General features: G+C 42.7%; 2 protein-coding genes across 9 annotated transcripts in view; both read left to right on the top strand.

The window, feature by feature from the left end:
- LOC135503880 (transcriptional enhancer factor TEF-1) overlaps nucleotides 1-9,473 on the top strand; it is a 64,380-nt gene extending 54,907 nt beyond the window's left edge. For all 8 annotated transcript variants that reach the window (XM_064922053.1, XM_064922080.1, XM_064922085.1 and 5 more), the window contains 8 exons: nucleotides 882-1,016; nucleotides 1,295-1,341; nucleotides 1,669-1,730; nucleotides 1,905-2,029; nucleotides 3,266-3,439; nucleotides 4,640-4,780; nucleotides 5,475-5,627; nucleotides 6,345-9,473. In XM_064922053.1, coding sequence (XP_064778125.1) covers nucleotides 882-1,016; nucleotides 1,295-1,341; nucleotides 1,669-1,730; nucleotides 1,905-2,029; nucleotides 3,266-3,439; nucleotides 4,640-4,780; nucleotides 5,475-5,627; nucleotides 6,345-6,458 — 951 coding nt within the window. In that variant the 3' untranslated portion in view covers nucleotides 6,459-9,473. The remainder of the gene's footprint in view (nucleotides 1-881; nucleotides 1,017-1,294; nucleotides 1,342-1,668; nucleotides 1,731-1,904; nucleotides 2,030-3,265; nucleotides 3,440-4,639; nucleotides 4,781-5,474; nucleotides 5,628-6,344) is intronic.
- Nucleotides 9,474-11,521: 2,048 nt separating this feature from the next.
- LOC135503869 (ras association domain-containing protein 10-like) lies at nucleotides 11,522-13,614 on the top strand. Its single transcript, XM_064922043.1, has one exon. The coding sequence runs from the start codon at nucleotides 11,754-11,756 to the stop codon at nucleotides 13,146-13,148; it is 1,395 nt and encodes a 464-aa protein (XP_064778115.1). The 5' UTR covers nucleotides 11,522-11,753; the 3' UTR covers nucleotides 13,149-13,614.
- The last annotated feature ends 14,247 nt before the right edge of the window (nucleotides 13,615-27,861 follow it).

Genomic DNA, 27,861 nt, shown 5'->3' on the forward strand with positions numbered 1-27,861 from the left:
ATACTTATTTAAAGATGGTGAGGAAAGCTTTTTTAAAGAATAACCAGGCATCCTCTACTGACGGAATGAGGTCAATATACTTCCAGGATACCCAGGCCAGGTCGATTAGAAAGGCCTGCTCGCTGAAGTGTTTTATTAGGGGTGGTCGTTTGACCGCAGACCCATTACGGTCGCAGGCAATGAGGCAGTGATCACTGAGATCCTGGTGGAAGACAGCAGAGGTGTATTTAGAGGGCAGGTTGGTCAGGATGATATCTATGAGGGTGTGAGATTGAGGGTTTTGTGTGATTTGTGTGAGATTGAGGGCATCTAGCTTAGATTGTAGGACGACCGGGGTGTTAAGCATATCCCAGTTTAGGTCATAAGGAGAAGAGTGGGGGGACTTGGTGAGAGGAGCCATGAAAGGAACTCTTAACCAAAGCTTTTGTCCTTCAGACTTAATTTAGTCATTATATTTGTATGGTTAACTGTGTTCTGTCAGGCAGACAAATCCAACCTTGACATAAGAACTATTGAATTATGTTATATTCAAGGAATAAAGGAGAAAGGAGTTATTATTAATCACTCTATTACCTATTCTATATGGTTGGAAGTGTGTTAGTGATAGATTTGTCAACAAGTTAGCATTATTAAGTGCATACCTAGACTTACCATTTTCAGGAATTCAATTTTCAAATTTATTCTGTGGCACATTCCTTTGAAACAATCCACTTCTTTAATGGCTGCCGCAATATGTTTGCTTTTAACATGCATGCTGTCCGTTGTTGTTGGAGGTGAGTGTGTGTGCTTGTGTGTTTAGAAGTGTGGCTGTTGTTATCACTGTTCTATGTCCCCCATCTTGCCGTCTGTGAGTGCTAAGCCTTTTGTGACTGCTGTTGAAGGATCAGACCGTGAAGGACAAAGCCCTCCAAAGCATGGCCTCCATGTCCTCGGCTCAGATCGTCTCTGCTACCGCCATCCACAACAAGCTGGGCCTGCCAGGCATCCCGCGCCCAGCCTTCCCCGGAGCGGCAGGGGTAAGAGGCCCGCCGGCAACCCACTATCGGTCCACTCAGACCAACACACCACAGAGGGCAGCCACCAGGTCCCCTGCTCCCCAGCCAACACAGCTGACGTCCCATCCAAATCACATTACACACACCAGGGCTTTATGGAAACTGACCACATCTGATAAGCACACAATCAAAACGAATGCTAGTCGAGATAACTACATGTGTTAATTGTGCTGCTTGGAAGTATTTTTCGGTGATGTGTTTGGATGTTTTGTTTTGTATTGATATATCTAATTCTCTAGTTTTGGCAGGGCATGATATCGACAGCCCAACCTGGATCATCACAAGAGTGAGTATCGTGTTCTATTCTCAGAAAACACGCAACGTGACTGATTTCTCTCCCTCTCTCTGTTTCTCTCTGTCACCCTCTTGCTGTTCCGCTCACTCTCTCGCTCTGTCGCTCTATATGTCACATACTCAACAATATTTTCTTTGTGGGTGCTGCGGTTGAAGGGTCTATATGTTCCAGAGATAGAAATGAATGGGCTCTCGTACAAACACTTCAGTCAGCCTTCTTTCTTCCTCGCTGCTTGTCAGTAGTGATATATTCAATATGTTGCTCTGTAGATGTTCCAGACCATTGCATTTTTCTAATGGGATCCTCCCTCTGTTTTAGCATCAAGCCATTCACCCAACAAGCATATCCCATCCAGCCAGGAGTAACAACAACGATTTCCAGTAAGGCTTTCACTCATGCTTACAACCAATTTCCTTTTTTTTCTTAATACGTAGACCTGTGGCGTTGTTTAAAATCTGACATTATAATGAGTTATGGAGATAAAATTCAGTTTGATGATATGTCAGAGAGAGAGTTGTGTTATCTGAGTGTTGCTCATGGTGGTTGTGATGCAGGTTATGAGCCCACGTCAGCCCCAGCCCCCACAGTCCCAGCGTGGCATGGCCGCTCCATCGGGACATCCAAGCTCCGGCTGGTGGAGTTCTCTGCCTTCCTGGAGCAGCAGAGAGACCAAGACTCAGTGAGTATCAGGGCCCCATACTCATTTATCAGACACTTTCATCCAGAGTGATTTACAATCAGGGTTAAGTGCCTTGCCCAAGGGAACATCAATAGATTTTCCACCTCAGGGATTGGAACCAGCAACCTTTTGGTTACTGGCCCAACACTCTTAACCACTAGGCTACCTGCCGCTACTCATCACCACTGCATATGTATCTTGCATGTACCACTCTACCAGGCTACTCATCACCACTCTACACCACTACACACTGCCACTGACCTATTCACTGTATCCAGACTGGCACTACCTCAGGGTTATTCATGGGGTTTTAATGTTGAGTGAAAAAAATACCCGCTCGCTCTTATAGCTCTTCTTTTTCATGAAAGCATGTAAAAGCATGTCAAGATAGGGAGGGTATTGTCTGTATTCATGGCCACTCTCATGAGACATAGCTGTCAGTCATTTCCAGCTCTTATCAGCCAGTTCTGGCCCCCTCTCACCACACAGAGAGTCTAGCTGCACACTGTCGAGGATCAAAGAGACGAGAATGAATGCACACTAGATTGAATTCCCTTCGCTAGTTCTGACCGACCATACACACACACACAGAGAACACTGGGATTAGGGAAAGTAAGATGGACCACAGACTCATGTCACGTCATGTGAAAAGGCACAAAGACCAGCAGCCCTAAGCTCATGCCTCACATTCTTTATTGTTTGGTTTGGACGTGAGCGATCTGTCTTGGTTTGTCTGCATTCCCCCGAGAATTTTATTTTGTTATTGATATCGCTTGACAACAGCCATTAATCTTGTATTTAGCTGAATATTTGAGATGGTTACATGGCCTTAAGGCTCGGCTGGAGAGGCCATGCAGCACTCTGGTACTGAAGTAAAGGGCAACAGTGACTTTGAAATAACCCTCATGATAAGATTTGACTCTCACAACCAGAGCATTAGGACAATAGTACAGATTTCATTGTGAAGATATTCCCAGATTTGCTGGCATTCCTCCTTTTTGTCTTATGACTATGTATCTTATTTATAGTTTGATGTATCATACACATGGAGAACAGACTGACTGGTACTGTAAATTAGAATTTGGCTGAGGATCTCAGTCAGCCAGATGTTCTACAGTTGAAAACAGAACAGCAATAAACTGAGAGATCAATACTCAAAAGCATTTTTTAAATGATTTACATGTGTGTCTTTTTTGATATTAGCTCTGTAAGATCCTCATGTTTACTGTCTTTCAGTACAACAAGCACCTCTTTGTGCACATCGGACAGACAAACCACTCCTATAGCGATGCCTTGCTGGAGTCAGTGGACATTCGTCAGATTTATGACAAATTCCCTGAAAAGAAAGGAGGACTGAAGGAGCTCTTTGGCAAAGGTCCCCAGAATTCCTTCTTCCTCATAAAATTTTGGGTGAGTGTCATGTTGCAAAGTATCTGCACTGGTCTGGTGACTGAATAGCACTTGAGTGTGTACAGTAGGCCAGTGTGTTTGTATGAAGAAAGAGGTAAGAAAAGATATGGAGAAGAAAAATAAACTCAAACAGATATTTAAACAAATATGTTCACAGAACTACTTACTATTAATTAGCTTGTGAAATGAAACGGGTGAGATTTAATGCATTTTGGTCTACATTAGTATCTCCATAAAGATATATTGTATATCATTTCTCATGTCGTTTCTGTGGTAAAAAGCATATCCTGTTTTACAACCCAGAGAAAACTGAATTTGTTTGGTTTCATCTCTAGTGAATGGGTTTAATCAGAGGCCAAACACTGAAGATGGCTGCAGAATGCATGCTGCTATATTTGGCCTCGCATAGCAGGAGAACTTGTGATCAAAGCGCTCGCTAATTTAGTGTAATATCTAAAAACAATGGAGTGACCTTGTTGCACTCTTAATGGCTGTTTAAACATTGCATGTATTTTAGCCCAATGGAAAATGCTAACTAGCGGCAGCCAACAAAGTGGGCCTCGTCGTCGCAGCCAGAACAGCCCGCTCAAATTCCTTTTGAAGTGACCGGCCAATCTGAATTTCAAATGAAAGGCACAATCTGCACAATAATTAAAGTGTAACTGCTTTGACTAATGAAGGAGGAGGATGCTATAGAAGGAGATGTGCTCTTTTTGTCCCCATAATGAACATGATGTCCTGGACCTGGAGAGCTGCCCTCAGAGCACTGCTCCTTTTCACTAGCATGAATCAGCCTCTTAACATATCTTCATTTAATCTCCTTTATAATCTAGTTCCAAATATGGATTACATTTACATAGTCATTCAGAGGTGGCTAAGAAGTGTTTCATTTATTTAAGACTATCCATTCACTTGATCACTGATGCCCCACTAGATGGTCATACATTCACAGGTGTAGGTCATTATTTATTTGAGATAAATGACTACTTTCAGTCTACACTAACATTTTTCCATTGCATGGTGCATATCCATACAACATTCCATTAAATTGTCATCTCATTGCCCTCTCACTGGAGGGGCAGTATTGTGATTATGGCCATTTTTGGGCTAAAACACATTTCTCTCACCTCATATGGATGAAGAAATGGAACACATTTCTGTCTTACCAACGACTAATATTGTGTTATTTGTGGTTCCCAGGCTGACTTGAACTGCAACATTCAGGATGAAGCAGGGGCTTTCTATGGAGTGACCAGTCAGTATGAGAGCTCCGAGAACATGACAATCACCTGCTCAACTAAGGTGTGCTCCTTTGGCAAGCAGGTGGTCGAGAAGGTGGAGGTGGGTACTCAATCTGTCTTATTGTTTAAAAAACAAGATCGTATTCTGTAAATGACATATTCAGTCATCAGTATATGTGGAGGTGGAATGAAGCGCACACCTGGTCAGGTGAGGTTCTCAGGTGAGGTTCTCAGGTGAGGTTCTCAGGTGAGGTTCTCTGGTGAGCCGCACACTCTAGGAGTTCAGATGAAATCATTTATTACCAACGTTTCGACAGACAAGCGCTCTTCATCCGGGTTTAATGACAAACACTGCGGGTCACTAGTTTATGTAGTTTGGAAGGACACACTCAGGTGTCTGTAATCCTGGCCAGCTGTGGCATGATTTCATTGGTCGATTTACAAATATCAATAGAACATATAAAAAAGCATGAATGGATAACATACGATCATAGATACAATTAGGCTACATCCTATAGGCCTACAAAACACTTTTATTTACAATGGATAACAAAAACACAAGCATCACAGGAATGACTTCAGATCAAACTCTACAATGAGACCGAAGGGAGCGAGGGTCTTTAAATTAAAGATCCAGGCGGTCTCTTGTTTTAACAATAAATTGTCAAGGTCACCCCCTCTCCTAGGGATGGTGATGTGTTCGATGCAGATATAGGGATGGTATACAGTATGTGTGACATAGCTATCAGTATATGCGGCACACATTTCTGGATGTTGGTTCTCTCTCTCCCCAGACGGAGTATGCCCGGTTTGAGAACGGACGCTTTGTGTACAGGATAAGCCGGTCTCCCATGTGTGAATACATGATCAACTTTATCCACAAGCTCAAACACCTGCCTGAAAAATACATGATGAACAGTGTCCTGGAGAACTTCACCATTCTATTGGTAAGGATTACTTATTGTCCTGTCCATCCTACTGCTTCCTTAAGCAGGCAATTACAAAAGCCAGTCTCCCACTACTCTAACCTGTGGCTAGGACCCTCCCTTTCCTTTATCCTAGCTTTCTGCTGGGCGCCTTTGGCTCCAGCGAACCTGAAAAGAGGAGCTCTGACTGGGCCCTGAGATGAGCCTCGCTCCCTGCTCCTGCATTCCTCACATTCCACAGGGGATGGAATGCAGTGTGAGGAGCCTTATCATCTGCAGGGGAGAGGAAGGGAGGAGGGGAGGGGAGCGATCAGAGGGGGTGGGGACCCCTGTTATTAGCCATCACATGGGGGCTTAAAGTCCTATTCTCCACTGCAGAGAGCTCTTTTTAATGCATGTGTGGGTGTGCACTCTCAACCCTGCCCCGGTTTTGTTTGTTTCATTTTTTTCACCCACTCCTTTAAATTCCTTAGATTTACAAATTGACTTGTTTTTGTCACACTGTTTGCTGATTGACATCTGTCCGTGGGCCTTTTAACATGGGAGACCCATATTCCAGAGACCGCTCCTTGCATTACATGGAGTGGGATTGCGTTTGGTCCGAATGACTAACATGACATCTCCGTCTCTTCCAGGTGGTGACGAACAGGGACACACAGGAGACTCTGCTCATTGCATTACATGGAGTGGGATTGCGTTTGGTCCGAATGACTAACATGACATCTCCGTCTCTTCCAGGTGGTGACGAACAGGGACACACAGGAGACTCTGCTGTGTATGGCGTGTGTGTTTGAGGTGTCGAACAGCGAGCACGGTGCCCAGCATCATATCTACCGATTGGTGAAGGAATGAGACGCCTGAACCCCCTGAATCCTCCCTTTACATAGACTAAAGAACCTCAAAACAAAGTGACAGTGCCTCTAGCTGAAAATCACACATGCACTGCTTTTCGGTCACATTTTGGGCGAGGCCTTTTGTTATTCGTTTCTTTGTATATTAATGTATGTATTTGATGTTTGACTGCAGCTGTGAATTGCGGTACAGTTGTTCTATGTTTTGATACAGGATAAGTTCTTCATTTTAAGGATGGCAAGTCAATCTTTGTTTGTAGGATGTACATATAAAAGAGGCAGTATGTAAGGAATCTGTTGGTTGGGTTTAATTTGGTCAACAGACATTATGTGTATGTTGTCTTCTTCCTCTTTGATCTTGTAATGTACACTTAGAAAACACTAGAAATATGTTGTCTGCTCCCCATGGGTTCTGTAAAATATGTGTATATCTGTAGTTGATTTGTGAGCGTATAGGTCACAGGAGGTTGGTGGCACCTTAATTGGGGAGGACGGGCTTGCGGTAACGACTGTAGTGGAACCAGTGGAAGGGTATCAAACACATTGTTTCCAGGTGGTTGATGCCATTCCACCTGCTCCGTTCTGGCCATTATTATGATCCGTCTTCCCTTCAGCAGCCTCCTGTGGTATTGATATACAAACCGTACATACACACTTGACCAATTGGTTTTCCAAAGAAAAGCATTTTTTTTAAAACATTTTGGGGATAATAAAATTGCTACATGAAAGTTAGTCGAAGGCAGTTGATTGTGGGCACCATAATAGTGAAGTTATTGCTTTACAAAAGCATCTGTTTCTTTCAGGGAAACAAGATACTGATCCCTGTGGACAATCCACGGTCTTAGACACTAACAGCAGAATGAATGCACTGGGATTACACTACAGAGGCCTGGTTCAACCTGTGTCTCTGCCTCAGACAGGGCTCACACGTCTTACATTGCAATAAGGAAACCAGACATCTGTCCTGTTCCAGTGTCCGACTGAGTCATTCAAATGGATTTGATTCTAAAAACATGAAAGCACTACTTTAGCTACTCTGAGTGGACTGCCACCTTGTCCTAAGCACTTGGTTCCCCTTCTAGGACATGCCAATTTTAACCTGTACCTTTTTCCTTTAGATGTGTGATTTAAGGTTTTAGGATATCCTGAAATAACCATGAGAAAATGGATCACTTCTTAGACAGCAGGCTGTGTTCAGTATGCAGTTTCATTGTCTCTAAACAGATGATGCATTTTTTCTGGCCATTGCAGTGTAATTTCTACTAAGTTCTAGCCAATGTCGCTGCCTTTACGTTTACACCATCCCATGAATCTGTGGCCTACACCAATTCCGAGCCTTAAACATGTTACGGACGTGTGAATTCCAAAAGATGCCACTAAAGCTGTGATCTCTTTCCTAAGCTGGGTGACTCATTTTCACATTTTGTAGGAATTCACCTACAGTACAATCTGCCAAAGTGTAACAGTGTACAGTGCCTTATTGTATGGTGTCAAACTGGCCTTGGTTCACTTTTAAGAATGTATTTTGTTTTTAACACGCACAAAAAATATATAAAATCACTCACCAATATACATATTGGTACAAAATTTGACCACAAACATGCGAGTTGAACTGAGTTACTTTTTAACATAAATAAGAACTGACTTTGCCTTTCCTGTTCTGAAAGACCAAAAATACAGAGATACATACGATCTCTAGTCATGTCCTGCACTGTAGCATGGAAGTGCCTTTGGTTTAAAATCTCCAGCAATGAAAATAGTAAATAACTATGAATTAAGTGTTGCTAAACCAAAAAGAGATGTAATGACACCAATCACCACATTGCCTTGCTGAAGGTTTGTACTAGATGACAAGGGTCAGTGAGTGAGTCGATCCATGGTGAAATAAATGATATATTAATATAATTTGGTTTTAAGAAATGATCTGTTAAGAAGAGTACCTGTACTATTCATGTGTGTAAATGTATAGTCTGTGAAAGGCCTGTTTGACCAGACAGCAACTGATAGAATGGAGGATGGTGACTCGTTCCAGCAGCTGTGAAGTCACATAGGCTTACAACTTTACCTTAAGAAGAGATACATGTTTCCTGATTCTTACTAAATTATTTATGGGAACGTCTCATTCTGAATCATTGCAGAAAATGTTTCTGGTGGATACAGACAATGTTGGTTCAATTGCTCAGTATTTTTGCTACAGCCCTGTGGAGACTGGAGTTCAGTAGGCATATGTATTTTTCCTTTGTTAACGGTTTTATCTCCCTTTTTGCCCTGTGTACTAGTTCACGTTTATGAATTACTTACTGAGGTGTTCCTGTTTTATTGTTCTACGTGTATATGATGGTTTGTGATGACATTTTGGGTATATTCCAAGCCCCAAGAGGGTGGTGATGCTGTTACTGCTAAACTGCTGGCACATTTGACATGTCAGCTGACTGTACCTCCCATGTCTCTGGGGACCAGAAGACTGTTGCCTTTGATCAGATGAATTGTCTAGAGGACACTCTGAATAAAATGGACACAAAGCATAATAACAGAATCTCGACACAAACATATCAGCAGTTTAGCTCTTGTTGTTATTTGTTTGTAATTTTGTCTAAATGTAGGTACTGGTACCTTTTTTGTTGGTTATTACCATTTTAAGATGTTGGTTATTACCATTTTAATATGTCGGTTTTAAAGTGAACTTTTCCATAGTTCAGATAGTATCATAAAAACAACTATTGGGTTTGTGTGCAGACATTTTCTTTGTAAAAAAGGTGCTTTGTATAAAATGATATACCCTGGCTTTTCTTGGTACAGAAGTGTGATAACTTTTCATATCCACGACAGTAACGCGTTGGAGCAAGGGACAGAAAATAAAACCTGCTATGTGTATGTGTTCTCTACTGCATATGGTCTTGTCTTTGCTCCGTAACATTTTGATGCCTTCTTGATAAAGTGGTCGATATTTTGTAGCTTTCTAGATACTTTGTATGTATACAATATTGAAGTTAAATAAATCAGGAAAAATATGGTCTCCCTTTTTATTCTGTGATCAACTGACAATTTTTGGGGGGAGCATCTCCAAATGAATACTTAAAATCGAACTAAACCTTTAGATTACAAAACATAATATGTAAGAACACATCAGCTGTACTAACCACAATTACACACCAGAGGGAGCCATTCCCAGGCTTTTGTATTGGTGCCAGCCTTGTTACAGTGTCTCCATGTGGCAGTATTTTCAATTATGAAACTAGATTTCATAATCTGGGACAACAATTTACAAAAGAAGTCTCTATAACAGCAACAATGAAGCCACTTAGAAAGGCTGCACTCTTCGATAAAGATTGTTAAATGTAAACAGACACTCTTATCTAGAGCGACTTGCAGGAGGAATTAGGGGTAAGTGCCTTGCTCAAGGGCACATCAACAGATGGTTATAGAATCCCCCAGCCGACTACATGAACAAACACCCTTTCAGTTACTGGGCCAAAGCTCTTAAGGTTCCGCTAGGCTAGCTGCCTCCCAATGTTATTATCCCTAGAGCAAAGCCCTCTCACAGCTAAAGCTCTGTGCTTCGTTCATTTTGAATAAGATCTAGCATGACTATTGCACTTAATTATATATATTTTTGTGAATAACTTATGAAGCATTAGTGTCATTGTAAAATGTAACACTTTCGTTTTTGAATAACAGTTATCATGGGTAACACATGAATGCTAACACCAGATGGAGCTATTGTCAAATGAAAAGACTTGTCCATTGGACCAACCTAAAATAGACTGATGGCCACGGTGCTGCTGTTTAGCTGTTGCATTGACATGCTCATTCTGTATCACTGTTGTAAAAGTGATAGCAAATTTCAACCTGGAGCCTAGGTATGTCTTTTGCTCTCTCATTCACTCACTCACACATTGATTATACCTTGTAATGGTTTTACGTTGTAATGACTGTAGTAACATCAGTAGTTTTGTGTGCTTAAAAATCAGAGACAGAACAACTCGCCCGTCTACAGAATGCCCTCTCCCTATCCTCTCTCTCCACTGACACTGTCCGCATAATATCTAACATATGTGTGTCTGTCTGTCTGGCTCATGTGTGTGAGAGGATCTGATTATGGAGACATGTTTAAATCCATGCACAGTGCACCAGTGTAATCTTCCCAGGGGTCAGAGCCCTGCCAGATTTGGACTACTACACTTCCTGTTTCCAGGGAGGCTTTTACGCAGCTGTATCTGAGTACAAGAGGAATAATACTGGACACTCATAATGGGTGTGAAATGTGTAGCTGTGTAGCTGTCCTCACTTGACAGGTACCAGCAGGGGGACAGAATGTCTCTCTAATTCCAGATAAATCCTTGAGATCAAGTTTAGCACGCTGCCTTCTGAATGAACCAGGAAGTGATCATCCCATTCGGGCACAGACGTCATTTCAACGTCTAGTTTTGGCTTTTACATTTGGTTGAGTCGTCATCTAATGAGAATTCAACGTAAAATCAACAAAGAATGTCACCGTGTCATTGGATTTAGGTGAAAAAAGATGACATTCCCTTATGTTTCCCACAATGATTCAACATCATCACAATGAATTGTTTTTGTTGAAATGACATGGAAACAACATTGATTCAACCTGGCAATGTACTGTGGAACCACGAAGCTCATTACAACTGTTTTTCTTTTACCAACTGTTTGTTGGGGTGTTTGTCAGTCAAGTGACATATGTGTGTCACCCAGAGAATATGCATGGTGCAATCTATTAGGCTACAGCCTCCTATGCAGATGTGTGTAAATTAGTCTTGTTTTGTACACTGCATGCTAATGTCTTTGGTTTAAAAAAGTATAGATGCTCAGCAGTAAGATAACATCTTCTGATTTAGGGATGTCAGTACCTTAACTGACTTGCTTAGTTAAATACACATTGTTATCACGTTTTATCAAAATACGCAATCAGGTTCTCTGGGAGAGTAACAAACTGTATGGGCGGTGTTACTTGTCGAGTTTTGAAACTGTACAGTTGTCATGTGATCATAAGTCTCCGGTTGTAAGCACAGCGCGCAAAGAGCGCAGTTGAGTGTGCTTGGACACAGAGCAAACAGCGACAGCAAGGACTTCCAATACGCTACCAACTACTTGAGGGAACGCGTAAAATGAACAATTTATCTCAGAATGTTGGATGTTGCTTTTTATTCTAACGTATGCGGATGTACAATTAATTTAGCACTTAAATGACAAAATTATTTTCCAATCCGTTTCCATCCTCAAAAAACGTAATTTGAATAGTTATCTAAAGGGGGAAAAGGTTTAGTTTTAGTTTATGATGGAGTCCAAGGAAAGTAAGATATCTGTGTGGGTTTGCCGAGAGGAGAAGCTTGTGTCCGGACTGTCAAAGCGCACCACCTGTGCAGATGTGGTCAATGTGCTCCTAGAGGATCAAAACTTGCAACAATGTGTCTCTGTAGCCATGCTCTCGGGATCACCCCAGTCCTACTGCATCGTAGAAAAATGGAGAGGATCTGAGAGAATTTTGCCCAATAAAACGAAGATCCTTCGACTTTGGGGCGCGTGGGGAGAGGAGCAGGAGAACGTGCGGTTTGTGTTGGTTAAAAATGAGGCTTCTTTGGCTAACCATGGACCCCGGAGCGCAGAGGCCCGTGTGGTGCTCAGCAAGGAGAGCCCGTGCATTTACAAGGGGACAGCAAGAGCCACCATGGGCTTTTCACCCGAGAAACAACGTCGGATTGTCAGGAAAGCTTTCAGAAAGTTGGATAAAATAAATAAAAAGAAGGCGCAAACGGTGTCCAAGGATGCGCCCACTGGGGAGAAAATGGAGACTCTGGTTCACCTGGTCATATCCCAGGACCACACAATCCGCCAACAGATCCAGAGAATTAAAGAACTGGACAGAGAGATAGAAATGTATGAAGCTAAAGTTCATTTTGACAGGATGAAAATGCATGGGATCAATTACGTGCAGGACACATACTTAGTGGGTGCGCATTCTGACGGGTTCTCCAAGCAGGAGGGCGAGAAGCCGTGCTCGGCGGAGGCTGTTGCCCAGTTTGAGGAGTATGCCCAACGGTGTGAGGAGGTGATTAGACTTCAGGATGAATTGGCTGAGCACGAAGCGCTCATGGACAGCATTACTGTGGAGATCCAAGAGGAACTGAATCAGAGGTGGATGAAGCGAAGGCAAGAGGAGCTGTCAAGTAAAGAGGTGAAACCCAGCGCGGGAGAGACCGCTATGTGGGTATCAACAGCCCATGCGACACACACAGACACTATAGCCCTCGAGGCTGATACATCGTTCGATAACGATTTGCTTCTGGAGGAGGAGAGGATCAAAACGCAACTGGATACTAGTTTATACATTGGACTGCGCTTGAACACGGATTTGGAGGCTATTAGGAATGATTTGAATGTAACCCAGGATATTTGGGGGGCGAAAGAAAAGGAGATACGGGATTTGCTGGAGAAAGTGAACTCGTTGTATATAGAGGATGACGAGACACCAAGCGAGGACAATGACTGCAACTCTGTGGTTACTGAGGCAGCAATGATGCGTCCCCTGGAGACGAAAAGCGAGTGGGTGGAGCAAGCCAGGGGGCTTTCAAAGACATGCAATGCCAACGATGACGACTCAGACACTGGCCTGAGCTCCATGCACAGTCAGGACTCGGATAACCCACCTGTGTGCGAGTCATTGGTATAAATTGCCAGGATGCTTCAAATTCTATTGACAATTATGGGACATAATTACTGTATGTCTAAAAACTCAGGGATCTGACAGAGTATATCCCCACAATGAACAACACAATACAATGTATTAAAACATGTCCCAAAATGTATTGACTAATATGTAGCTTACAGAGTCAAAATACTTGGCCACTTATATATACGCACTTATAGCTATTCACATATTTGCTGCCTTTTCTCTATAAAAAACAACAACTTTGACCTGTGCCAGGATAAGACACAACTCAGTGTTATTGGTCAGATTATTATTGGTTAATTAATAAGGGATGGAAGTCTTTGTGGTTTGCAAGACTAAACAGACTTAAAATAGACCATGCTAAATGTAACACTGCACAAGTGCTAATTCTGGTTGGAATGTGATTTTGTGGACACACTGGTGAGTCTTAAATATGAAGGGTGTATGATATACTAAAATAAACATAATTTACAAAGCTTATGTGCAATTGCTTCATTGAAATGTGCAGAAAATGACTTTGCCTTGCCTAATCAATACTAAGTCTGCAAATTGTATGCATCAGGAAAGAGTTTGGGAAGAGTGAAAAGTATAGGAATGTTAAACCATGTATGCGTGTGTGTGTGTGTGTGTGTGTGTGTGTGTGTGTGTGTGTGTGTATGTATGTATGTGTGTGTATGTGTGAGAGTGTGTGGATGCATGTATCACTGTGTGTGTGTGTGTGTTCATGCCCTTGCCTGCATGTGTGCTTGAGAGAGACGGTGGGTAGGGTAAGGGGTGGCATGCAGCGTTACGCAATGGGATGAAAACTCCAAGCAGATGCTGGGCTCACACAGAGTAAACCAGAGCCTGTACAGTACATAACGGATCAGGGATACATACAGGACGTTTGTGCCCCAGTGTGAGTGAGAAAGGCCAGGGAGGGCATGAAGGATTTGGGCTTATATCCATGGGTGTCAGGCGATTCCCAATCAATGTGACTGAGGCCAGGGGTGAAAACTTCCTCTGACATAAACCACACAGGGAGAAGCAGCAGAGACGCCTTTGACAGAGACACAGTAGTATGGCATTACATTGCATTTCCCCACAATAGCGAGTGTGAGGCTTGCTGTCTGGCCCAGGTGGGGTATCGCATGATGCTACTGTATTTCACTGTTGACTGGTCTTCAGTCTGGCTTCAGATCCAGTCCCTCTCAGCCATGGTCTCATAAAAGGATCACCCCCCTTCTCCTCCCTCCTACTGTACCCCTGCTATAGTGCACTCTTAACACATCCCTGAACACTAGATCAAACCAGCATCAGCTGTAATCAGAGGATGGGTGTTGTCTGTTGAGCAGTGTGAGTATCGTAGCTATAAAACCAGAGCTGCAGATGCATTCAGACTGTCACAAATAACATCATCAGGTTTGTTTGCAAAGCTAATGTCAGAGCATTACCTCTGGCTCTACTTCACATTCACCACTGTAGCAACATAGTTTATTTATGCGGAACACTTAACAGATATTAACATTTTAATCATTCAGATAATATTGTTATTACATATGTATAAGCTACAGAATTTCATAACAGGGTGTAATATGCTCCAATGGCCCAAATAGTATCTGTCTGTCTATCACAGCCAGTAAACATCTGGACTAAAGTATTACCTCACCTCGGGTTGGGCAGGGTAGTCATGGATTAAAGCAACATACTGTACGTTCGGCCAATAGCCTTTCCAGATGACAAAATTATAAAAGATTATAATAAGGCTGGATTATAATGTGGGTCGAAGACCAGTCATAATGAAAACCTCCAGTCTCAATGGTAGGGTTACTTTACTCTATAACCATGCTATTTCAGAAATTATTTTAGAATTCCAATCACTCTCAATTATATTAAATCCGTTCAGAAATTGATGTTAGAATGCCACCAGCACACCACTGAATGAACTAGTATGTGATCTGGATGCATTAGTGGATGTACTCAGAGGTCACAACAGATAGAGAATGCTAATCCCTTTTTAATGTCAGTCCAGAAACACTTGCTAGAGTTTATGGGAACCTCTCGTACCCTCCTCAGTAATAAAGTCAAGGATCTGTGACGCACCAGCGAGGAGGAATGCTGTAAAACTCCCTTCCTGGCTTTGCAGGCTCAGGAACACATAGTGTATGTCTTCCACTGATATACACTATAGGGGCTAGGTTAGATTTTTACTCACACAAGAATGGCCACCCAACTAGTATGACATTTTACTGTTGTTGTAACTTATGTCACTATTTTCATGAGGCTCTCTTCACACACACACACACGGACACAGACACACACAATCATTTTTATATGAATTCTACAAGCCCTTCCAAGGAGTGTGGGAAAGTGAGTAACACGGTGGTGACTGAGCTGTAGCTTTGGGGAGTAGGTGTATTTAGAAGATGAGGTTCTCAGGGGGCTCCTTCATCTCTCAAACAGCAAACAGGACGCAATTACTGCCATGTCTTTGATCCTTCATCAATCTCTTCCACTCCCCTGCACCGAGCACTGAGCCCCCACCCCCTCTAATGAAGCCCTGCCCCACTAACTCCCTGCAACTCCTTCCCCTGTCCTGAACGAGGCAAGTATCTATCAATGGGTGATAATGACAGGTACTCTAACTCCACCCCTCCCATAAATACTTCATTAGGAGGAGAGGACAGGGCTATTATTGTTGACCCAGGTGGTCCAGGTTTCAGACAGTCTGAACCATAACCTTCTCTTTACACAGGTACAGAACCAGACCAGATAAAACACTTGATTTTCTCCGCTTTATTACTTGCTCTCTCTCTCTTGCGCGCGCGCACGCACGCACGCAGGCAGACAGACAGACAGACAGACAGACAGACAGACAGACAGACAGACAGACAGACAGACAGACAGACAGACAGACAGACAGACAGACAGACAGACAGACAGACAGACAGACAGACAGACAGACAGACAGACAGACAGACAGACAGACAGACAGAGAGAGAGAGAACTACCACACTATCAGAACTCCAATATTTGAAGGTTCAATGACTCCAGAGTAGATTAACCCAAAATAGGGCGCAGGTGTCAATCAAGTCATGGTCATGGGACACTGCCTTGCTCGGGGGGGATGTTTGTTTGTGTTTTAAACAAGAGGGAGAAAAAAATGTCAGCGCCAAACTGACTTTCCAGACCAATAAGCAAGGCTCCAGCATCCTGACACTCACTACAATCATCCATTTCCCTGATTTGGCTGCTTTACAGTAGGATATCATTTATATTTGGTACTCAGAGCCATTGAACATTGTATACAGGAGCCATGACAACAACATACAAGCCAAGCACAGCATGCATGCAGCCACGAAAGCACCCGCATTCATAAGCATACTGAGCACACTAACTCAAAAGGAGAAACTACTTGGGGTGCTTCCACATGTTCTTTTGTTTCTAACATCCTGGAGTAGGAGTCCACTGTTGGCTTAAATATTGACCAGATTGACCAGGTTCTTATGACGCTCTGATTTTCCACCTTATACATTCGGCTACTTTGGTGGTTCCAGCAGTTTTTCTACAAAGACGGATTATAGCTAAACAAAACTCCTTACTGTATGGATTCCTAGATACCACACACACTGTAAACCAACCAGTGTTTAGTATACACACTGTACCTATATACAGTAGGTATCCAGTGTCAGGTGTTGGATTTGAGAGATAGCAGCAGTATACTTTACTGCCTCCATCCTGGAAGCCTGGCAGGAGGTTCTCTGTTTTACGTGTTTGATTATGATTGGATAAAACAAAACCAGAGGACTAACAAATGGCTATTCAATATTTTCAATGTATCGTATAAATGCACAGAGATGCTATGAGAAAGTTCTGTAATTATTTTGGGATGTCTAATGAGAACCTCAATGTTATAATGCAGACAAAGCCTATTATGGCACAATGCACTTCTTCCGTGGTCTCCAACTGCTCTTAAAACGCTAGTAAAACCAAATGCATGCTTTTCAACCGTTTGCTGCCCACACCCGCCTGCCCGACTAGCATCACTACTCTGGACGGTTCTAACTTAGAATATGTGGACAACTACAAATACCTAGGTGTCTGGCTAGACTGTAAACTCTCCTTACAGACTCATATTAAACATCTCCAATCCAAAATGAAATCTAGAATCGGCTTCCTATTTTGTAACAAAGCCTCCTTTACTCACGCCGCCAAACATACCCTGGTAAAACTGACTATCCTACCGATCCTCGACTTCGGCGATGTCATTTACAAAATATCTTCCAATACTCTTCTGAGCAAACTGGTTGCAGTCTATCACAGTGCCATCAGTTTGTCACCAAATGCCCCATATACCACCCACCACTGCGACCTGTATGCTCTAGTCGGCTGGCCCTCGCTACATATTCGTCGCCAGACCCACTGGCTCCAGTTCATCTACAAGTTGATGCTAGGTAAAGCTTCGCCTTATCTCAGCTCACTGGTTACGATAACAACACCCACCCGTAGCATGTGCTCTAGCAGGTATATTTCACTGGCCATCCCCAAAGCCAACACGTCCTTTGGCCGCCTTTCCTTACAGTTCTCTGCTGCCAATGACTGGAACAAATTGCAAAAATCGCTGAAGCTGGAGACATATTTCGCTCACTAACTTTAAACATCAGCTATCTGAGCAGCTAACCGATCGCTGCCGCTGTACGTGGCCCATCAGTAAATAGCCCACCCAATCTACCTACCTCATCCCCATATTGTTTTTATTTACTTTTCTGCTCTTTTGCACACCAGCTACTTGCACATCATCATCTGCTCATCTATCACTCCAATGTTAAATTGCTAAATTGTAACTACCTCGCTACTATGGCCTATTTATTGCCTTACCTGCTCACGCCATTTGCACACACTGTATATAGACTTTCTTTTTTTCTATTGTGTTATTGACTGTATGCTTGTTTATTCCATGTGTGTAACTCTGTGTTGGTGTTTGTGTCGCACTGCTTTGCTTTATCTTGGCCAGGTCGCAGTTATAAATGATAACTTGTTCTTAACTAGCTTACCTGGTTAAATAAAGGTGAAATAAAATAAAAATTCAATATTGGATGAAGAGTGTACGAGAGCATTAAAAGTATTCTTTCTAAGTTGACTAAATAAGTCACACGAGCATGTTGGTATGTACGTTTATGGTGTAGAACATAAGACCAGAGGGTTATGTTCAGATCATGCACAATACTTCTATCTCAAGGCCATCAGACTGTTAAACAGCCACCACTAACATTGAGTGGCTGCTGCCAACACACTGACTCAACTCCAGCCACTTTAATCATGGGAATTGATGGAAATGGATATAAAATATATCACTAGCCACATGAAACAATGCTACTTAATATAATGTTTACATACCCTACATTACTCATCTTATATGTATATACCCTACTCCATATCATCTATTGCATCTTTATGTAATACATGTATCACTAGCCACTTTAAACTATGCCACTTTGTTTACATACCCTACATTACTCATCTCATATGTATATACTGTACTCGATACCATCTACTGCATCTTGCCTATGCCATTTTGTACCATCACTCATTCATATCTTTATGTACATATTCTTTATTCCTTTACACTGTGTGTATAAGGTAGTAGTTTTGGAATTGTTAGGTTAGATTACTCGTTGGTTATTACTGCATTGTCGGAACTAGAAGAACAAGCATTTCGCTACACTCGCATTAACATCTGCTAACCATGTGTAAGTGACAAATAAATTTGATTTGATTTGAGTTAGAAAACTTTTATCCAACACACTTCCATTGAGTTTTAGTTAGAAAACTTTTATCCAACATCAAAGATACTTGTTAACCATAAAATGGGAACTAATACTTTGACAGCAATTAGGCTGAGACCAGACACTATCCATAAGGAACCTACTCTTGTGTGTTATTCACCCACAGGTACATCACCCAGACCTGGGATGGAGTGGTGATACTGTAACAAACTGCCCGGACAACCAGAGAGAGAACATACATCTATCTGTAAGATCTAGACAGCCACCCTGACATTCCCAGTCTAAACAAATGTATTGGAAAATACTATGTTTCATAGTTTGATTCCTTTGTGTTTGCATATTTGACAAAGGCAGACACTCCAGCGGACTTATGAACATGTCAGAGGGCCTCCTGAGTGGTGCAGTGGTCTAAGGCACTGCATCACTATCTGTGCCACCAGAGATTCTGTGTTTGAGTCCAGGCTCTGTCGCAGCCGGCCGCGACTGGGAGACCCATGGTCGCCGGGTTAGGGGAGGGTTTGGCCGGCAGGGATGTCCTTGTCCCATTGCTCACTAGTGACTCCTGTGGCGGGCCAGATGCAGTTGACAGTGTTTCCTCTGACATGTTGGTGTGGCAGGCTTCCGGGTTACCAAGTAGTGCGGCTTGGTTGTGTTTTGGATGACACAAAGCTCTCAACCTTTGCCTCCCCCGAGTCCGTATGGCAGTTGCAGCGATGAGACAAGACTGTAACTACCAATTGGATACCACAAAAATGGGCAGAAAAATAATTTTATAAAATGAACATGTCAGAGGGGGACTAGTCTGAAGCCAAAACTCTAAACAGAACAATGACCCCTCTTCCCTTGATATACAATCGGTGTCTTTCACAGTTCTCTGCTCATCTGCCATTTCTCATAACTTACTATGCTGTATGGCTTTTGCATTTTGAAAGAACACACAGGCCCTGAGGTAATGTTGACATTTTAATACCTTTGGCTCAGAAAACAATGAATCAGTTTCAGAGTGGTCCAACAGACTGGGACACAACTCAAACAGGTTGAACGTTTTTATGCTCAGTATATGGGCTGTATTAGAAGAGAAGACAACAATCCACTGTGCTTATCAAATCCACCAAATGCAATATTTCCCCAAACTCATGAAGCCAGAACTCATGCACTAGACAATACAACCTCCTCGGCCAACCGAGCCACGGCCTGCTCTCCCCGCTTCCACCACTCAGACGAAGGCTGTATAGGAGAATCATGGCAAAACTGTCAGACACGCCAATAGCTTCTACCCCCAGACCATCAGGCTGCTGAATAGCCACTAGGCAGCTATCTGATATCCCTGTCCCCCTTATTATTGTCTCATCCACTTCTCACTTCCCCCCTGCTGCTCCCCCCGAATGGACACTTATCCTGCCCCCACCCCCCAATGGACACTTATAGTGCCACCACCCCCCAATGGACATGTATCCTCGCCCCACCCTCCAATGGACACTTATAGTGCCACCCCCCCCCAATGGACATGTATCCTCGCCCCACCCTCCAATGGACACTTATATTGCCACCACCCCCCAATGGACATGTATCCTCGCCCCACCCTCCAATGGACACTTATAGTGCCACCACCCCCAATGGACATGTATCCTCGCCCCGCCCTCCAATGGACACTTATAGTGCCACCACCCCCCAATGGACATGTATCCTCGCCCCACCCTCCAATGGACACTTATAGTGCCACCACCCCCCAATGGACATGTATCCTCGCCCCACCCTCCAATGGACACTTATAGTGCCACCACCCCCCAATGGACATGTATCCTCGCCCCACCCTCCAATGGACACTTATAGTGCCACCACCCCCCAATGGACATGTATCCTCGCCCCACCCTCCAATGGACACTTATCATTACTACAGTTGTAAATGTGTATATATTTGTATTGTATTTTTTTATTTATTGTCTCATTCACTTCTCTTCTTTACATTTTATTTATTTATTTTTTTACCCCCTTTTTTCTCCCCAATTTTGTGGTATCCAATTGGTAGTAGTTACAGTGTTGTCTCATCGCTGCAACTCCCGTACGGACTCAGGAGAGGCGAAGGTCGAGAGCCATGCGTCCTCCGAAACACAACCAAACCAAGCCGCACAGTTTCTTGACATAACACACATCCAACCCTGGCGACCTGGTCAGCGATGCAGTGCCTTAGACCACTGCACCACCCGGGAGGCCCACTTCTCTTTTTTTAACCTGCACTGCTGGAGCATAAGAGTTTCACTGTACCCTGCGATTACATCTGTGACTCTGTGACTAATAAACAAATCTGATCTAATCCTATCAGTGGTTTACACAAACAATCTACAGGAATCCCCCTCCAGATCCCACATAAAGGGTTACAAAGTCATGGCATAACATCAGGAATCCCCCTCCAGATCCCACATAAAGGGTTACAAAGTCATGGCATAACATCCATTCCATCTGGCTTCCATGTTAAGGATCTTCTGACATGGCTACAGTGGGTGTCTGTCTGTACAACATCCCACACACTGAAACAACAACCAGAAACCCTATGGACCTGACCAGGCATGGGAGAGGCCCCTCACTTTATGGAGCTCATTAGGACCTGAGTGTAAGGAGCTGCCAGAGGTGCCATACACCATGAGGTCCACTGAGAGAAACACATGAGGCGGTGCAGGGTTCATCTCCCCTCTTTTCATCACGTCTCTGCACCATTTATCAGTGTATGAAAACACCCGGGCCTGGCCCCTCAGTCAGTTGTGTAAATAGCTGGCTGGCTGAATGGGAGGTTTACAGTGTTCGCACGGCATGTCATGAGGCCTGGTAGGCCTATCACTCTGAAGAAGTTTGGAGCTGTATGGGGGACAACTACATCTCTTGTTTATATTAGTATTGGAATGTTAACTGCAGTAAATGATTGGTATATTGATCTTAATCACTTTGTGACAGAATAGAATGTGATATTATGTCCCATACTACATTCTATGGCAAACATTCCAATACCGTAACATTATATACTGTTTACATGTGCTATTATCAATAATCATATTACCCTACATCCAGGCGATGTACTAGAATATTTTTTTCTTCCCATACTGACAACTGTGTGGCATAGGGAGTGAACTTGAAGAGTTTAGGACCTGTTTTGTGTCTTGACTTAAATGGTAAAAGTAAGGTTTCTTCCTACACAAACCACAAGAACACCATCACAGCAAGCCATCTTCAGAAAAAGAAGGGAGCGTGCAGGATTGAGAATAGGCCTGATTTGCATTTTGATTTAGGGGGATTACATTACTGGCCCCTAAAAACACAGCTTCACTGTGTGGTATAATTAAAGAGAGTTTGGGGAGTGTGCAATGGCCAGCTCCTACTGAACAATGTGTCTTGAACCCCTCACGTCTCAGAGGCTGTGACTTCTGGGGGATTCCGGGTATGTGTTGTTTGTCTCGCTTAGCAGTTGACATCTCGGTGACAGCTCCGTATAAAAGGGACAAAAAAAAGGAAGTGATTGCAGTGCATGCAAACAGGCTCTTTCGAAACGTGTGCTAAAGGCAGAGCAAGTAGGAGAGGGGCGACAGGCAAACATGCATGAAACAATGTGGCTTTCAGGGGCGCCAGCGAGATACTGTGTGTGCCTCTCAGTGAAAAAAAAGAAGAAAAGGGAATGCATATGAAGCATGGCTGAGTCAGAGCTTAGGATCCCACACTGGCAGAGCCAATACCAGAGCAGAAGTTAAAACAATCAATGAATGTTAGGCAACAGGTGCATCCACCTTACGCAATTAATTAATTAATTCATTCCATTTCCTTTTCTATTCTAAGTGGTTCTAAGTACACACAATATAATACAATTACATGTTGGAGTATCATGGATCTTTTGTTCAGTATTCTGTACTTCTTGATAGTGAAGGCACCTGATGGTTGAAGTAAACAGTTATTTTAGTTCAGAGATAAAGACAATTAAAAGTCTCAGTGTTGTTTGAAATAAAAGGGTTGCATTACCACCCTGAATAATAGAAGACACATTGCACATAGAACTGAAGTCCCGAGGTGTCCTATCCCTTTAGGCACTAACAGCACTTCAGCATAATGCAGAATGCAGTTGAAAGACACTGAAAGACACTGAATATGCAGCTCAGAAATACAACAGGAAAGAGCTTTTATTCAGGGAGGCAACAGGAAATAAAGAACCCAATGAGGATTTCATCATGTGTGGTTTATTTGGGATATGGGGTTCACTCCACTACTCCTCTTAGTTCTTAGATTAGTCATAAAAATACTGCCTATATCTAGAATCTAGAAGGACTGTCACATGGGATGTTTTCACCTTGTTTCTACTTGTGTAATAATAATCAATACAAATTGCTCTAATGTCTGTGAGAGTGTTGAGAGAACAAGATGGTGGAACTTGACATTATATACATCTTATACAGCAACTTTCCTGTTTAGTATAACACGTTTCAACAGTTCACAGTTACAGTAGACTATCTATGTTCTCCCTCATTTATGGCCCGAGGTTATGAATGAAGTGTTTTGGTGACATACAGGACACGCACATAAAAGCTGGGTTAAAAACAACCCATGTGCAGTGGAAACTTGTCACAGGCACTGCACTCAGTTTGTCTACATTTTCCAATATCCCCTCAGCCTGCTTCCTCTGCTGCATCTCATGAATAATTGGCCTCGGAGGAAAAACACTCTTTTGCCACAACTCTCTGACTTGATACTGTGTCATGTTAAGCAGCTGCTGCAGTCTGCCTCCCCTTTGTCTGGCAGTCCACGGTATGTGAAGAGAAATGACCATGCAGACCTGAGCTGCTCTTCAGCTGCAGGCTGTGCAGGTCCACTGTGGGTAGATAAGCAGGACAGGTCATTGACCAAGCAAATGGACCATACACACAGCCTCTAATACCACTACAAACTCTAAGTCCCAGACACACCTCAGCCTGATGCTGATGGAATGAATGTGAAGCTCCACATCTGCTCTTGTGAATGGACCACAGGTGCTCAGCTCAACTTGCTAGCCAATCCAATGGTTCAGTGAAGAGAGAAATGGAAAGGGAATTAGAATACGAAAAGTAAAAGGTGGAAATGAGAGAACGAAATGCCTTTTGACAGCCCAAAAAACATATTTAGTCACAGAGACAGACCTGGTTTTACTGCCATCTAGGAAGAGGGGAGAGAAGCCAGTCCTACTCTACCCAAACACATTGCCCTGGCCATATGGGATCTGACTGGGACAGGCAGTGCAGACAGGGTGGGCTGTCTGTTTGGATCTTCATGTCCCAGAGAATTATAACCCTGTAAATAAACCAATATACTTTGTGCAAACTCACGTCACAAAATATTGAATCGGGCAGTTAAACCGGGGCAGTAGAGGAACATTACCGCCATCTTTGTTGACCGTCGATGGATCAGACCAGAGAGAGGAGTGACCATAACTAAATCAATTACAAGAAATGCCTCAATCCATTAATCATCATGATCTTTATAGTCATTTCTGTTTTGCTTTGTGATCAGGACAGACTTCATCTTGAAAAGAAGCTGCATGTATTTAAGTTCAGTCAAGGTTGCATCCTGTGGATAAGGAGATGTAGTCATAAGATGTTCATTTCCAATGCCTCAAACATCCTACAGCCAGGTAGGCATGCAGTCTACAAGACTAAACCTAGAGAACAAGGACTATGCGTCTTTGTAGAGAAAACATCTCAGCTCGGTGGTAACAGGGAAGCTTTTATGATGACTGTGGGGAAAATGTTCACCCTAAAAGTGTAGTGCTGGGCGATAAGGCCAAAATATCATATGACAATCTTTTCCCCCCATTTTTGACAGTACGGCGGTATTTGACAGTATTTTATGCTCCTAAATAATACAGGTTACAAATATGTTTGATGAGTAGTGCATGACCCTACAATGGCAACGCATTCATTCTAAGTGATGCTAATAGGCTTTCTCCATTCTGGTGGTTTTATTCTCAAACAATCTAGGCCAAAACTGACAGTGAAGTAGTCCAATTTGTTGAACGTTCATAGACGGTATTGTAAAAATCCATACCGGTATACCAGTTTTCACAATATATTTCCCACCCCTGTGAGAGTGTTACCCTGGCCTGAAAAGGGAATGTGGTAAAACATTAACGACAGGCCCAGAGTGGAACTTATAACCCTAACCCTAACCCTAACTCCTCTTATCGAATAGAAATAGATATAATATGATCATAAATACAGTACCAGTCAAAAGATTGGACACACCTACTCTTTCAAGGGTTTTTCTTTATTTGTACTATTTTCTACATTGTAGAATAATAGTGAAAACATCAAAACTATGAAATAAGACATATGGAATCATGTCGTAACCAAAAAAAGTGTTAAACAAATCAAAATATATTTTATGTTTGAGATTCTTCAAAGTAGCCTCCCATTGCCTTGATGTCAGCTTTGCACGCTCTTGGCATTCTCTCAACCAGATTCATGAGGTAGTCTACCTGGAATGCATTTTCAATTAACAGGTGTGCCTTGTTAAAAGTTAATGTGGAATTTCTTTCCTTCTTAATGCATTTGAGCCAATCAGTTGTGCTGTGACAAAGTAGGGGTGGTATACAGAAGATAGCCTTAAGTCCATGTTATGGCAAGAACAGATCAAATAAGCAAAGATAAACAACAGTCCATCATTACTTTAATCATGAAGGTCAGTCAATAAGAAACCTTTCAAGAACTTTGAAAGTTTCTTCAAGTGCAGTCGCAAAAACCATCAAGCGCTATGATGAAACTGGCTCTTATGAGGACTGCCACAGGAAAGGAATACCCAGAATTATCTCTGCTGCAGAGGATAAGTTCATTAGAGTTTATTGCACCTCAGATTGCAGCCCAAATAAATGCTTCACAGAGTTCAAGTAACAGACACATATCAACATCAACTGTTCAGAGGACACTGCGTGAATCAGGCCTTCATGGTCAAATTTCTGCAAAGAAACCACTACTAAAAGACACCAATAATAATAAGAGAATTGCTTGGGCCAAGAAACAAGAGCAATGGACATTAGACCAGTGGAAATATGTCCTTTGTTCTGATGAGTCCAAATTTGAGATTTTTGGTTTCAACAACCATGTCTTTGTGAGACGCAGAGTAGGTGAACGGATGATCTCCGCATGTGTGGTTCCCACCGTGAAGCATGGAGAAGGAAGTGTGATTGTGTGGGGGTGCTTTGCTGGTGACACTGTCAGTGATTGGTTTTAGAATTCAAGGCACAATGCAGCCAATAAGTGCTCAGCATATCTGTAAACTCCTTCAAGACTGTTGGAAAACCATTCCAGGTGAAGCTGGTTTACAGAATGCCAATAGTGTGCAAAGCTGTCAACTTTTTTTATTTTTTATTTGGTTACTACATGATTCCATATGTCTTATTTCATTGTTTTGAGGACTTCACTTTCATTCTACAATATAGAATAAAGAAAAAACCTTGAATGAGTAGGTGTCCAAATGTTTGACTGGTACTCTATATATACAAAAGTATGTGGACACCCATTCAAATGTGTGGATTCTTACTGAAGAGCTCAGTGACTTTAAATGTGGCACCGTCATAGGATGCCACATTTCCAACAAGTCAGTTCGTCAAATGTCTGCCCTGCTAGAGCTGCCCAGCTTAAATGTAAGTGCTGTTATTGTGAAGTGGAAAGTCAAGGAGCAACAACGGCTCAGCCACGAAGTGCTCTGCCATACAAGCTCACAGAACGGTACCAAATAAGGGTCTGGGGCTGTTTTTCATGGTTCGGGCTACACCCCTTAGTTCCAGTGAAGGGAAATCGTAACGCTACAGCTTACAAAGACATTCTAGACGATTCCGTGCTTCCAACTTTGTGGCAACAGTTTGGGGAAATCCCTTTCCTGTTTCAACATGACAATGCACCTGTGCACAAAGCGAGGTCCGTACAGAAATAGTTTGTCGAGATCGGTGTGGAAGATCTTGACTGGCCTGCACAGAGCCCTGACCTCAACCCCATCGAACACCTTTGGGATGAATTGGAACGCTGACTGCAAGCCTGCCATAATCACCCAACATCAGTGCCCAACCTCACTAATGCTCGTGGCTGAATGGAAGCAAGTCCCCATAGCAATGTTCCAACATCTAGTGGGAAGCCTTCCCTGAAAGTGGAGGCTATTATAGAAGCAACGGGGGGGACCAGCTCCATATTAATGCCCATTATTTTGGAGTGAGATGTGTCCGCTGTGAAATAAAAATTACATATTTACCTGATTTATTTGATATTATTGGTTAACTATTGAAATGTAACTAATACTAAGACACTTCTGTCCTGCTAGTGTTTGTATTTTCATGGGCTCCACTCTAGTTCCCTGCAGCTAATCTGTGCACATGGTACCAGAGATGGCTTGAGCTGACAAATGAGTTAAAGATTGCATTACATAGACAAGAATGTGTTTTACCAGGGATAGCTTAGGTGTAGAACAATCCCTCATCGTCTCAAAATCATTCTTGCGTCTGGGAAACTAAGCCAGGGTGGGGTTAAGACAACAACCCACCTGCAGTTAACGACAGGATGGACCCAGAGTTGCTTATGATTCCCCAATCTGCATGGGATTGGTGGAACCAATCATGACTAAGCATTTTTAGTGTAAGCTATACGTATATAGTACTCTGCATTTGTGTAAAGGTTAGGTTACTTGGTCCACCAGCCTCATTATAGCATTAATTAATCAATGTTGAATAAAGGTGATGGTTTGAATAATTGTCCAAGTCTCTCTCAGTCCTGAATTTTCCACGACACCACAACATTTTAGTGCATACTGTATATATACTGCAATGGTTGCAGTTTGATTCTTCTTCCTGGCACTTCTAAAGAGAAGAAAGTAAGTACATAGCCTGGTTCCTCTCTAGGTTTCTTCCTAGGTTTTGGCCTTTCTGGGGAGTTTTTCCTAACCACCGTGCTTCT

This window comes from Oncorhynchus masou, chromosome 2 (assembly GCF_036934945.1).
Source record: "Oncorhynchus masou masou isolate Uvic2021 chromosome 2, UVic_Omas_1.1, whole genome shotgun sequence".
NCBI lineage: Eukaryota > Metazoa > Chordata > Actinopteri > Salmoniformes > Salmonidae > Oncorhynchus > Oncorhynchus masou.

Excerpts from the sequence above, each read along its gene's own strand:
- LOC135503869 (XM_064922043.1), top strand. The coding sequence starts at position 11,754 with ATGATGGAGTCCAAGGAAAGTAAGATATCTGTGTGGGTTTGCCGAGAG.